Source organism: Chrysochloris asiatica, unplaced genomic scaffold (genome assembly GCF_000296735.1).
Source record: "Chrysochloris asiatica unplaced genomic scaffold, ChrAsi1.0 scaffold00021, whole genome shotgun sequence".
NCBI lineage: Eukaryota > Metazoa > Chordata > Mammalia > Afrosoricida > Chrysochloridae > Chrysochloris > Chrysochloris asiatica.
Window position 1 is genome coordinate 2597971 of NW_006408539.1, and position 14020 is coordinate 2611990.

The window sequence follows — 14020 nt, forward strand, 5'->3', positions numbered from 1 at the left end:
CATGGATGCTATGTCAGAACCATCAAGAACATATACATATAGTTTGCTGTTTAATTTCTAAGTATTTGAGGAAATTCTAGATAGCCTTCTATTAATTTCTAGCTTAACTACTTGTTAGAGAATCTACTTAAGTTTAGTAATGTTTGTCTTGTGACCCAGAATGTGGTATATCTTGGTGAATGTTTCATTTTCACTTGGAAAAGAATGTGCAACCTGCAATTGAGTGTTTTACAAATGTTAATTAAGTCAAACTGGCTTGTATTCTTGTTCAAGTCTTCTACATTCCCACTGAGTTTTGGTCTGCTTGTTCTACCACCTGGGGAGAGGAATGTTCATGTGTCCAATTGTAATTGTGGCTCTATGTCTTCTTATATCTCTATCACTTTTTACATCATGTATTCTGAAACTGTTATTCGATGCAGACTCATGTAGTTTATCTTCTCTTGAAAGTGACCATTTATTATTCTAATGTCCTTCATCATCTCTAGTAATATTCCTTGTTCTGATGTCAATTTTCCTTATGTTAATATAGCCATTCTAACTTTTTAATCTACCCTTATGATTCAAGTGAGTGTGGGTTCTGTTTTTAAATCCAATCCAGCAATCTTTGTCTTTACTTGGTGTGTTTAGATCACTTAAAATTTGGATATAGCCAGGGTTAGGTATAACATTTTAGTAATATCTGGTTGTCCCTCTGTTTCATGTTTTCTTTTTCTTGACCTTTTATAAGTCAGATAATTTCTAGAATTCCATTATAATTTATCTATTGGCCATCTGATATTACTTTTTTAGTGATTTCTCTAAGGATTAAATATACATACCAAACATTGCAAAACCTATTTTTCCACTTCGAGGTTTCTTTTTGTATGTGTTGTGAGCTACAATAGAGATTCTTTTTAGTATATGGATGTACAGCTACTCCAGAAGCATTTGCTGAAAATAGTGTCCTTCCTTCATTGAAGTACTTTGCATTTTTGTTTTAAAAATACAACAAACAACTGATCATATTTATGTGGAACATATTCTTTGTTCTGTTCTACTGGTCTATCCTTTCACTAATATCACACTGACCTTTTACTGGTAGCTATAAATGCATCTTCAAATCAGCAGTTTGAGTCTGCTAACTTTATTTTTTTATTCAACAGTGTTTTGGATATTCTAGTTCATTTACCTTCCCATATATGTTTTACAATCAGTCTGTCTGTATCTAAAATTATTGTCCTTGGATTTTGATTGGGACTGTATTAAAACTATGTCACTTTTGGATAACTGACTTCTCCTGTATTGAATTCATTTATACTTTGGTTTCCCTTGATTTTTTTTTCAAAGAGTGCTTTGCAGTTTTTAGCATAGAGGTTGACCCTAGATGCATTTTGTGAGGTGTGGTGCTGTAGGATCAGCACTGGACATCAAATCACAAGGTTGACAGTTCAAACCTACCAGCTGCAGCTCGGAAATCCTATAGAGATTGCTATGAGTTGGAACAGACTTGATGGCACTAACTATACCCAGCTCATTTAATTTTGCAGGTACTGCCATGAAGGGCATTAACAATTTTTTTAAAATTCCAACTGTTCATAGGTTGTTGTTACGTGCCGTCGAGTAGGTGCCAACTCATAGTGACCCTATACACAACAGAAGGAAACACTGCCCAGTCCTGGGCTAACCTCACAATTATTGCCATGCTTGAGTCCACTGATATTATCACTTTGCCAATCCATCTCATTGGGGGGCAGGGGGGGTCTTCCTTTTTTTCTCTACCCTCCACCCTACCAGTTACTGGCTCCTCCTGACAACATGTCTGAAGTATGAGACATGAAGTCTGGCCATCCTGGCCTCCAAGGAGCACTCTGGCTGCACTTCTTCCAACACAGACAGATCTGTTGGTTCTTTTGGCAGCCCACGGCACTTTCAATCTTCTCCTCCAACACCATAACTCAAAAGCATCAATTCTTCTCTGGTCTTTCTTATTCACCATCCAGCTTTTGCATACTTATGAGGTTACTGAACATACCATGGCTTGCATCAGGCATACCTCAGTCCTCAAGCTGACATCTTTGCTCAACACTTTTAAAAAGGTCTTGTGCAGCAGACATGCCTGATGCAATATGTCATTTGATATCTTGACTGCTGCTTCCAGGAGTGTTGATGGTTGATCCCCCCAAAATGAAGTCTTTGACAACTTCAATATTTTCTCCATTGATAAGAATGTTGTTTATTGTTGGCTCAGTGGTGAGGATTTTTGTTTTCTTTATGTTGCGATGAAATTCCTACAGAAGGCTATGGTCTTTGATCTCCATCAGTATTTTATTTAAGTCCTCTTCACATTCAGCAAGCAAGGTTGTATCATGTGCATATCGCAGGTCATTAATTAGTCTTCCTCCAATCCTGATGCCACATTTTTCTTCATATAAGTCAGCTTCTTGGATTAACTGCTCAGCATACAGGTTGAATAAGTATGGTGAAAGAATACAACCTTGTCACACACCTTTTTACATTTTAAACCATTCAGTGTTCCCATGTTCTGCTTGAACAACTGCCTCTTGGTCCATGTACACATAGGTTCATCATAAACAAATTAAGTGTTCCCGAATACTCATACTTCTTTCGCAATGTTGTCCATAGCTTGCCATGATCCACAATTGAAAGCCTTTGCATAAATATGGATACTACTGATTAGTGTCTTGAGAATTAGCCAGAGAATTAGATGACTTAATCTGCAAGTACTAAAGCCAATGTCATTCAAATTCTTCTAAGGTCTTCTCTATTCATAGCCCAGCTTTCACATGCGCATGAAAGTTGCCTATGTAAGTCAGATAATGAATAAAGAAAACCATAGAAGAAATGATGCATTTGAGTTATGTCAGAGAATAACGTTGTCTCTCATACTTCAGACATATCAGGAGGGACCAGTCCCTGGAGAAGGACATCATGCTTGGTAAAGTGGAGGGTCAGTGAAAAAGAGAAAGACCCCCAATGAGGTGGACTGGCATAGTGGCAGCAGCAATGGGCTCAAACAGAGCAACAGTTGTGAGGTGGGTGCAGGACCAGGCAGTGCTTCATTCTGTTGGGCATAAGGCTGCTATGAGTTGGTACTGACTCAAGGGCACCTAACAAGAACATTCAAAAGGAAACTCAACTGCAAGCTGCTTTGGAGCAATATTTTCTAAACCTAGAACCCTCCTTCCAATGCAGTGAGAAGCAGGGTTCGTTCTAAGATCAAGGATGTATCATCTTATTCCAGTCTGCCCTTGGGAAACTGTCGGGTCGGTTCCAACTCATAGAGACCCTACGAGGGTTTCCAAGGAGCAGCTGGTGGGTTTGCAGACATTGTGGTTTGAAGTCTAGTGCTGATCCTACAAGCATCACACTATATAAAGGCCCTTTACAAATCCTGTAGTAAAGAAACTTGTTTTGAAAAATGTAGTAATTATTTAATAAGGTTCTTTGCATGAAACACCAATTTGCAAGGATAAATTCCATTTCCGAAAGCAAACACAGTAGCCTTGGAGCTGAGAAATGGGTTTGATTTGGGCATTCTGTGTGGGTCCACAGTTTTCTGTAATCTCATATTTCTCTCTCTCAGTGTTGAAGATCTCACCTTCTTGGTGTCTGGGCTTCCTGAGCTTCTTTTTGAAGTACATTATCTGGGGATTTTCACACCACTGATATCAATTTTGATGGAGGTGGCAATGGCAAGTTTCTGGTGTGTTCTAAACAGAAGAAATCAACTGACAGACAGACACAGCTCCAGTCACAAGGAGTAAACCACTGGCCAGCTGCTTCAGGAAAACCACTCTCTTACCTTGATGGCACCCAGTGAGGATGATCACAATGGTCCTGGGAGTGATGCTGGACCGTAGCCTTCTGACATGCTGACAGGTTTTTTTTGCCATGGCTCAACAGCTTTCGAGGCAAATCTTCAGTAGGATCATACCTAAGCATCTATAGTTTGACTACTTGGGTATCATCATTCTTTTTTTTTGAAAGCCTGTACCCTGGTTGTCAGCACACAGGCCCTCTCTCTCTCTCAGGGTCCAAAGTCCCCAGCCGCTCCATTTTTCCATGTCGTCATCTCTGCCTCCATCTCTGGCATCACTGCTTCTCTGGGTAAGGTTCCGTTCTCCACTCTTCTCCCTTGACGGTCCTAGAGATCTCTGCTCCTAGTCTGCAAAGTTAATCCCTCCTCCCCTCTATGCTACAAAACATCTACCTTTACATTTCTAGCCTTTACAAGCAGTCCTGATAACAATTTTTCACCATTGTATCACAGGAGACCTATCCACATCTCCTTTCCTCGGCCATGCCTAGACAGACTGGATACTACTCAGTGGAGATTCTACCTTGCTCCACTCCCTCTGGATCTAGGTTCCCTCTTGAAAGCTTGTAAGCCAGTCACTTCTTGCCTCTGTAGCCCCCCTCATTCTGGGTAGCCAATGTCCAAGTTGCCCATCCCTGTCCTCTGTGTGTATGGAGGGGGTGGGAAGGATATCATCATTCTTGATGCCAATAATTGACTTTGTGAGAGTAGCAAGAACCTTCTTCTCCTCCTTTTCAACCCTAGATTTAGCCATGACCCTTTTCTAACATCTATTGTTGTTGTTGTTATTGTTAAATGCTGTTGAGTTGGTTCTGACTCATAGTGACCCTGTATAGAGTTTCTGGGGAGCGGCTGCTAAGTTTGAACTGCTAACCTTGAGGTTCAAAGCAATCTTATGGCCCACACCAGGACTCCAGCATCTATTAATCAGTATGAATAATGAGAGGAAATGCTGTTGTAAGGTCATCCTATTCACACAAAGATTTACAGGCACTGTTCTCACTGAACCCTCTCCACAAGTACATCTTGATCAGAAAGAAGACACTTGAAAGTTTCAAGTCACCCAGCAAGTGAAAGGTAAAACTGGGAGTAAAGTCCATGTGTGCTGAGTATTGTTTCTCAAGTTAGACCACCATGACAGCAATTAATAAAACCTGTTCCATCCAACCTTAAAGTTACACAAAATACAAGATGGGCATGACCTTCAGGAAATCTACGTTTTAGTTGCTGGATTGTTAAGTCTAAGGCTGCCTTCCCCCATCAAAAGTTATGAGAACAACAAACTTATTTTAATACAAACTTACCATTGAACAGGCTTCAAGAAATAAGTCAAATCTATACAATATCACATAGGTCTAACTTTCACCACACTAGTCAATTTTAAGACACATTGTAAACTGTAAAAATCTAGTTCATTTAGCTAGTGGTATGTTGTTGTTAAGTGCCCTTGCGTCAGTTCTGACCCAGAGCAACCCTGTATAGGATTTCTGAGGAGTGGTTGGTGAGCCTGAACTGTCGAACTTGTGGTTGGTTCAAACAGACTTTACAGTCCAGTGCAGTAACCCACAATGCCACCCCAGGGCACCTAGTGGCATACCCTTCAGAAAAAAAAAAACTTGCTGAAATGATCATTTTTGGTTTCAAGTTGATTTTCTTAAGTTACAAAACAGACAAAAATTCCAGCAGCAAAAACTTCTCATATACTTCATCATCTCAATACTTTCAAAGGGGTCCTGGTACAACGCTCTAGGATGAGAACTGGACCACCAGGCTAATCTGAATTGTAAGGCTGGCCATTCAAATTCATCAGGCACTCCTTATAAACGCTATACAGGGTTGCTATGAGTCAGAAGTGACTTGACAGCACCTAACTGACACCACCGATGAATTTTCAGTGGCACGGTGTACTTTTACCGTTGACACTTTCTCCAACTTGATCCTCAGAACAAATTTGGGGTCAGAGGAGCTGGGGAAGGATTGGTAGGTGGGACACATCTTTCCACAGAGGCTCAGAGAGGTTAAGTGACTTGCCCAAAGTCAGCACGTGGTGAGAACATTACTGTAACCCAAGTTTTTTAAACTCCACTTTTAATGTCATTTTGCAGAATACCAAATGATACCAGTGGATAGGGAGAAGATATGCTCAATTGTGGGCTGGGGCAGAAGTGGCACAGAAAGACACTAACAAAAAGGACAGTTCAGAATGTAAGTGGCTTCACACTGGTAACCGTTTTGGAAAATTTTCTAGTGTTTTAGAATCTTGGTCTCCTCTCCCACCCACCATGATCTATACAATGCTTTTTTTATGCTCACTGTGTCTGTAAATCTCATGAAATAAGTTTTCTTTTTATTTTAAAGCTTTGATTTATTAGTTTAGGATACATGTTGACTTCTGGGGCAAGTTAGGGTCCAATGCACTGCAATGCCTTGTTTATTGGACAAAGGCAATACATTATGCAGATTTATCTTTCGATTCCAAAGACTGGCATGAAAGGGTTCAACAGGTACGCAGAGTAACTTAAAATTCTCAGTATTAGTCATGAGACAAGGACAAACTATTCAAATAGCATTAGGCTTTGACTATATCAGATTTCGTATAGTTTGGGTTTGGTAATCCTAACTAATCCTAACATTAGAAAATTACTTAATGATTTACCTAGCCATCAGGTTTAATCTTTGTAAATCTCTATATAGTACTACTGATAGCTTGACAGAGAGAAAAAAATGTTAACTCTAAACCCACAATTCATGGTATACAAGTCATTTGTACAACATTAATATACAGTTTAATTAAAACAAAATTACTTTAGAGTTACATTATCAATGGAGAAAAGATTGAAGTTGTCAAGGACTTCATTCTTCTTGGATCAACCATCAACACCCCTGGAAGCAGCAGCCAAGAAATCAAACGAAGTATTTCACTAGGCAAATCTGCTGCAAAAGACCTTTTTAAAGTGTTGAAGAGCAAAGATGTCAGGTTGAGGGCTAAGGTGCACCTGACCCAAGCCATGGTATTTTCAATAACCTCACATGCATGACAATGCTGGACAGTGAGTAAGGAAGACCTTAGAAAAATTGATGTGTTTGAGTTATACAGTGTTGGAGAATACTGAAAGTACCATGGGCTGTCAAAAGAGCCAACAGATCTGTGTTGGAAGAAGTGCAGCCAGAGTGCTCCTTGGAGGCCAGGATGGCCAAACTTCATCTCTCATTCTTCGGACATATTGTCAGGAGGGACGTTGCTGGAGAAGGACATCATGTTTGGTAAGGTGGAGGGTCAGAGAAAGACCCTCCAGCGAGATGGATTTGCAAAGTGGCAGTATCAATGGGCTCAAGTGCAGCAACAACTGTGAGACTGGCCCAGGACCAGGCAGTGTTTCGTTCTGTTGTGCATGGGGTCACTTATGAGTCAGTACCGACTTGATGGCACCTAACAATAGTAACAACAAAGATCAATGTCGTAACTGTTACACCTAAAGCAGCAGAAACTTTAAATGATAAATCCTGTATGTCAGAAACAACATTTTAAGTAATTCTGCAATAAACACATAGATTCTGAAATAGTGCTGTGGGGGCCACCACATTCTGGTTCTCTCCTAGGAATGTGGTTGCAATGCACTTTGTTACCCACTCGCAAATTACACATGGCCAGAAGACTTGCTTGAGTGGCTAAGTGATAAATACAGTCATGTGTCATTTAACACCCATGGTATGTTCTGTGAAGTAGGACATCATGTGATTTAGACCTTGTGTGAACACATTATATATATATAGGCAGTCCCTCAAGTTATGAACTCCTGACTTACATACAACCCATAGTTATAAACTAACCAACTGCAGCTTTATTATATTAAAAATTTGTGGTACATACAATGGTTTATAATACACATGGGCACTCTGTATTATGACAAAGTGACATCAGGTCATTATTTCTGTGTTGATGGTTTCATTCATCTAGAAATGCTTCTTTACTGTTTTTTAATGTATAGAAATGTACACTATATACTAAACAGACAGTATTACTAACTGATGCCAAATATGCACCTTATATAACTGTTCTGGTCTATGTACAAATTCAATTTAAAAGGAGATTTAGGAACAGAACTCATTTGTAATCTGGGGACTGCCTGTGACAGGCTTTCCAGCAGGGGTCATTTTGTAACTACAGAGAGTACATAAATGGGCATTTGAACCCAGGGGCTGCCTATGTGACCTTATAGACCCAAGGATATATTTGTCTGAACCGCACCACTGTTAGGCAGCACGTGACTGTATGACTTCTTGGTTTAACATGGAGAGATTACTATGTTCAATGCCACAGTTTCTCATCCGCCTTGTATGGGGGAGGACCAGCAACACTGCTTATAAGTAGCGTTCCTGTGAGTAGGAAAATTCACTTGCTCTAACATTGGTTCTTGTTTGTTTGTTTGTTAGCCTACCATGATTTATGCATATCTGGATGGGTAAATGTCATGTATCTAAGATGCATTCAGACATCAGTTGGTTATAGTTCTATTTACATAGAAGAATATAAAGTATTAAATGGAGATTAAACAGTGGGAAGGAGCTCTGGTAGGGTAATGGTTACGAATTGGGCTGCAAACCGCAAGGTCAGCAGTTTGAAACTACCAGCTGTTCTGCGGGAGAAAGATGAGGCTTTTTGCACCTGTAAAGATTTACAGTCTCGGAAACCCTGTTCAAGGGTCACTATGAGTTGGAACTGATTCCACAGCACATAACAACAACAAATTAATTTCAGATCTAACTTCAAAAAAGTAATATATACATCTTAATTTAGTCTCATATACAACTATTTGTCTTTTGTAGTCTTTAGCAGTATTACAGACGTGATTACACCCAACTGCTAGAAGAGGAATCAGAACCCTAGAGTTTAAGTGGTTTATGTAAAATCATAAAAAGTAGTGAAGAACAATCGATTCAGGAACTTCCATTTCTGATTAATGACATTTTTATGAAAACTTGAGATGTATCAAAGAAATACCTAGAATTCCAACTTATAAACATCAGCTTTTAAGATTTTCCTAGGCAAAAATCTGTAAGACTAACAATTCCCAAACACTTGGCTCCCTGGATCATTTTATCTAGGTTGCTGGTAGCCAGGGGGTAGAAAAAAACACCCTTGAAATGCCACAGCTTTTATTTCCCATTTCCTCCCAGGGAAACAGAATAGTTCATTAGCTGAATAAGGCAGGAAGAAAAAGCAGTAGATTATCCCCATCCATTTGCAAAACAATTCTAGTAATTGAACCTTTCTCAATGGACCCAAAGAGAATACAGGTAGGCTTGGTTAAAGTACAAGAGTAGGATGTTATGTGAATCGGACACTGTGTGAACACCATATTAAAACCTTATGGGAGCGTCCAGTTCTAGCTGTCCTTGTTGCTGCTGCTAAGAGGCCTAGTGGTGGCTGTTATCAGGATACAGCAGGAGTAGCGTGAGAAGAATGGAATCCTGTCCTCTCCCCTCACCTGTTTACATCCCTCCCACCTGTGGTCTAGTGCTGTAGAAGTCTGGGCTTGGGGTCTTTGAAACCACTAGGGGAAAATAATAAACAAAAGGCACCGCTTTTCTTTAGAAACAAAAAACCCCCGTAACAAACCAAAACCTTATGGAATCATCTATATGCAGTCAAGGAACAGATGCTTATCGGCATATACTTGTATGTACAAATTATTATCAATTAAATTTAAAGCCTAAAAAAGCTGTATTTTAATTTTCAAGGCTAGTATAGGAGCTCTGGTAGCGTAGTGGTTATGAATCGGGCTGTGAACCACAAGGTCAGCAGTTCGAAACTACCAGCTGTTCCACGTGAGAAACACAAGGCTTTCTGTTCACGTAAAGATTTACAGCCTCGGAAACCCTGTACAGGGTTGCTATGAGTCGGAACCGACTCCATGGTACATAACAACAACAAGTGTAGGATAGTGGTTATGAGTAGGGCTGCTAACCTCAAGGTCAGCAGTTTGAAACTACCAGCCATTCCGCAGAAGAAAGATGCGGCTTTATGCTCCCATAAAGATTTATAGCCTTGGAAACCCTATACAAGGCCGCTATGAGTTAGAACCGACCCTACGGCACACCCCCACCACCACCAGTGTATATAGATACAAATTAGCTCTCTAAACTACAAAAATAGTGAATTTTCAGTCTATTAAATTATTAGAATACTAATTTTCTCAGTACCCCAAAATTCTTTTTTGTTCCACCACTTAAAAGTAACTTATGAAAAGTGTTTGAAGATGCCTATTAATATTAAACAGTAACACAAAATCTTGGGTTATCAGTCTTTATAGCAACTGAATTTAAGACCTTTTAGTATTTATTTATAATGTAGTTAGGTTACAGAATTCTTTCACTCAAATTTTATTCTAACTTGGGATCAATGACTATACAAGTTGGAACGAAATCCACTGAAACATTAAACATTAAAAAAATGTTTCTAAGTTTACAAAGTTAGGTCTTAAACCTGTTGTCAGGTTTACTTTGGATTTCTAGATTCCACAGCATCATAGATATTGGTGAGTCTCTTCAGTTCCTCGTGTGACTGTATACAGCACTGTGGGTTTCAAAATGAGATGCACAGCTACAAATGACCACATGCTGCTGAGGAGCACTCTGTCAACTTTCAGCACTATCAAAGCAGTGGTTCGTTTTCTTTTTCTGAAAGTTACCAGAACCAGAGGCCATCTACATGAGTTGTTAGTCTATATGACTCAGAATTCCATTTGTCCTACTCTGCTTCAGAGCTGAAGTCATAAATGTCTCCATCTGTGACTTAAGTATTTCCAGAGCCAATTAAGACATGTCAAATAGAAAATTATTACTTCAGGTAATGTAGAAAATGGCAAGAATGGATCATTTTTAAGGATAAAAGTTGAGCTCCTTGAAATCAAACAAGCAAATGAAGTGATTTGCCCCGTTTTACTCACTCAGAGAAATGCGAGAGGTATTCTCCCATGGGGAAATTACCACTGTCAAAAGAGGATGCAACAAACATCTGAAGTTGCCTAGTTCTCCACAGAAGTGAAAAAATATAAGATTTCACAGATGGCAAAGGGGTCAATGAGCCACTTGAATGGTTCAGAGAATGATAATATTTAGCAGCGCAGTCAACTCTGGGAAAATATTAAGTGCAAAAGGAATTGTCAGCAATTTGTCTCCATGCCCTAAGGCATGACCATATTAAATAAAATTAATTTTCTTATTAACTAATTAAGCAGAGTCCTAAAAACAAAAGCAAAATACTGAGACTTCATCTCTTTTGTTTCACTTGACAGCTAGTACAAAATAGAAGGCACTGTAGGATAAGCCCTGCACTGCAAAGTTGGCAGTTCAAACCTACCAGCTGCTCCTAGGAAACTCTATATAGGGCTGCTATGAGCTGGAACAACAATAAACAACACAAAATAGAAGCTGAGAATGAACTGAGCTGATTTCCAGCTAATGGGTTTGTTAAGGATAGCAGTTTGTGCAAAAAGGACTATTTCCTAGTGTTTTAAAAGTTTATAACAAAGTAAACGACAAACTCTGCATTTAACTAAATTTACAAGACATTAATTTACCTCTCAGTACACTGGCATGTAAATGTTCTTTTCATTTGTTACCTTAAACTGAGACCTAAAGCACACTGAAGCAATGGAAAAAGCAACAACCTACTAATGTGATATTAAGGGGTTTTCACACCCTGGCTTGAACCCACACCTTCCTAGCCCTTCTTCACCACTCCCTTTTAGATCCTAAATGCTAACAGCTTGCCAATCACATCCAGAGATCATTCCTCCATATCTTTCCTCTCACTGCTCCTTGGTCTTTTTTCAATCTGTTTCAATCCATCTTTGAGGCCCTCCAAGGTCCGATGTTCTCATAAGCACCACTTTCTCTTAGTCAAATACTGTTGTTAGTGCTATTAACTAGATATCCCTGGTTAGCTTTTTAAGAGACTGAAAGTTTGCCTGAATCAATCTCACATTCCCGGCTACCATAAACTCATAACCTTTGATAAAACACAGCTTGACACATAATTATCTGTGGATGGTCTCATATGAATAGGAAACTCATTTGAGACCTACAAACTGAGATGTGATTATTTCAACCTAAGTAGGTAAAACAGTTATTCTGTTATTGTTGTGATTCCAACTTACTGCAACCCCCAAATGTAAAGGATAGAACTGCTCCATCGGGTTTATGGAGTCTTTTGAGAGCAGACTGCCTGACATGAATTCTGAGGTGCCTTGTGGGTGGGTTTGAACAGCCAGTCTTTCAGCTAATAGGGGAGGGGCTTCACCATTTGTGCCACCCAGGGACACTTTATCCTTAAAGTTAGAATCAAAACAAATGGACACCAACACGAATGTGAAATTGATTTACCAAACTACAGGAATAAACTCCCTTTTCAATGGAATGGCACCATCTTTGACCAGTGCCTTTAAGTACCAAATCATCAGACAGTCTGAAATAAACTCTCTTTATCCAGATTTCAAACGGGTTTTTCTTATTAAAATCCTAGAGGTAAGAATGGAGCCAACTCTGCTATTTGAAACCACCATTTCGACAGACCTCTTATTAATGTGTACTTCAGATCACTTGGGAAAGATGAGATCATTTAAGCAGCCGTACCATCATCTCGTTGACCCCCACAATGCTTTCCACCCAACAGCACACAGACTAGCATTAACCTGGCTAAATCATATTGTCACAGGAGGCAGCAGGTGATACTTACCTTTAACGGGGCGGGGGGAGAGGGGCTACATTTAAGAATATAGATCCATCTCTAAAAATGTCAGATGTAGAGGTACTCCCGGCATCCCCTTCCCCCACCTTCACAAATCTACTCCCGGAATCAGAGACATAGGTCCTTTGTCTGAACAATGTGGGAGGAGTCTGTCTGCAGTACTGGTGTGCTGGCAACTGGAGAATTGACTCAAAACTGTAAAAATGCATAAAGTTTCTTAACTCAATTACCTCACTGTCCAATTTTCCTTCATTGTGTACCCGAAAGTGTCCTAAATGATAATAACCAGTGTGCCTTCCAGAGAGTTAAAATGTATCTGAACAAACACCATAAACTCAGCCGGCTCCGGCAGAGCGATGTTGTTGAATAGCTGCGGGGCGGCGGCGGGGTGGGGGTTACCACCGACCGCTTGCACAGTCCCCTCCCCTTCTAGAAGCCCCTACAGCTGCCCAGTTCTCCCCATCTGAGTAAGCGGGGTCAGGGAAGCCAAGCGCTTCTTGCCCAGGTTTCACACAACTCTGTCGCAGGAACTTCAATCTGGAAGCTTTCTGTTCACAACACCGAATCCACAACTTCTGCGACCCGACCTTTTAACACGTCGCTGAGGTTTCTGGTGGCACGCCAGTTCAGTGTTCCACGAACACGGCCTGAGCCCAGAACCCCACCGAACTGGGTGACTTGAGAAACTTAACACCTTTTATCATGCAAAAGCAGCGGAAAGGCTGGGGTTTTGCAAGGTGACCCATCTCAGGGCCTCCTCCTAGACTCGCGGCCGCGGACTTCGCGGGTCTCCCCACCCACGCCCGGGGCCAAGCCCAGTTGGGTTCCTCTCCCTGCACTCACCCTGGCGACCGACGATCTCGGCGACGTGCTCGGAGCTGGGTACCGGGACGCACTCGGTAGTGTTGACGCTCTTTCTCCGGAGCAAAGCTGCCTGCTCCCCGTTCAGGGCGGCCGCCGCCGCCCCGCAACCGCCGGGGCCGTAGGCGTGGGACAGCATCGCCGCCATCATGCCCTGGGCATCGTCCCCTCCGTAGATCACTCCCGCCGCCGCGGCCGCTTCCCGGGCATCGAAACCGGCGGCGGGCAGAAGCACCGAACCCAGGGGCCCGCCCGGGGTCGACGGGGTCTGGGAGGTGGCGGCCGCGGGCGGCGACAGCAGCAGCAGCGACGGTCGGTCCTCCTCCTCGCCCTCCTCCAGCTCCTCCTCCTCCAGCAGGTCTCCGTCCAGCTCCGTGTCCTCCCCCTCCTCCTCCAGCTCCAGCTCGGCCTCCTCCGCGGTTCCGGGCCTTCCGGGCGGAGCCCGCTCCTCCGGTGGCAATCCCGCCGTCCGCCGACCCTGCACCGCCGCCGCCGCCCGCAGCGCCGGGACGCCGGGCTCCGCAGGGCTGGGCTCGTCGAGGCCTAGCACGGCCAGGCGCTCCCTCAACAGGAGCCCGTCCCCCTCG

General features: G+C 41.8%; 1 protein-coding gene across 1 annotated transcript in view; it reads right to left on the bottom strand.

The window, feature by feature from the left end:
* Window positions 1-14020, bottom strand: part of MEX3C (mex-3 RNA binding family member C) — a 30523-nt gene that overhangs the window by 16267 nt on the left and 236 nt on the right. The window contains exon 2 of the mRNA XM_006837560.1: window positions 13416-14016. Within this exon, the coding sequence (XP_006837623.1) occupies window positions 13416-14016 (601 nt within the window). The remainder of the gene's footprint in view (window positions 1-13415; window positions 14017-14020) is intronic.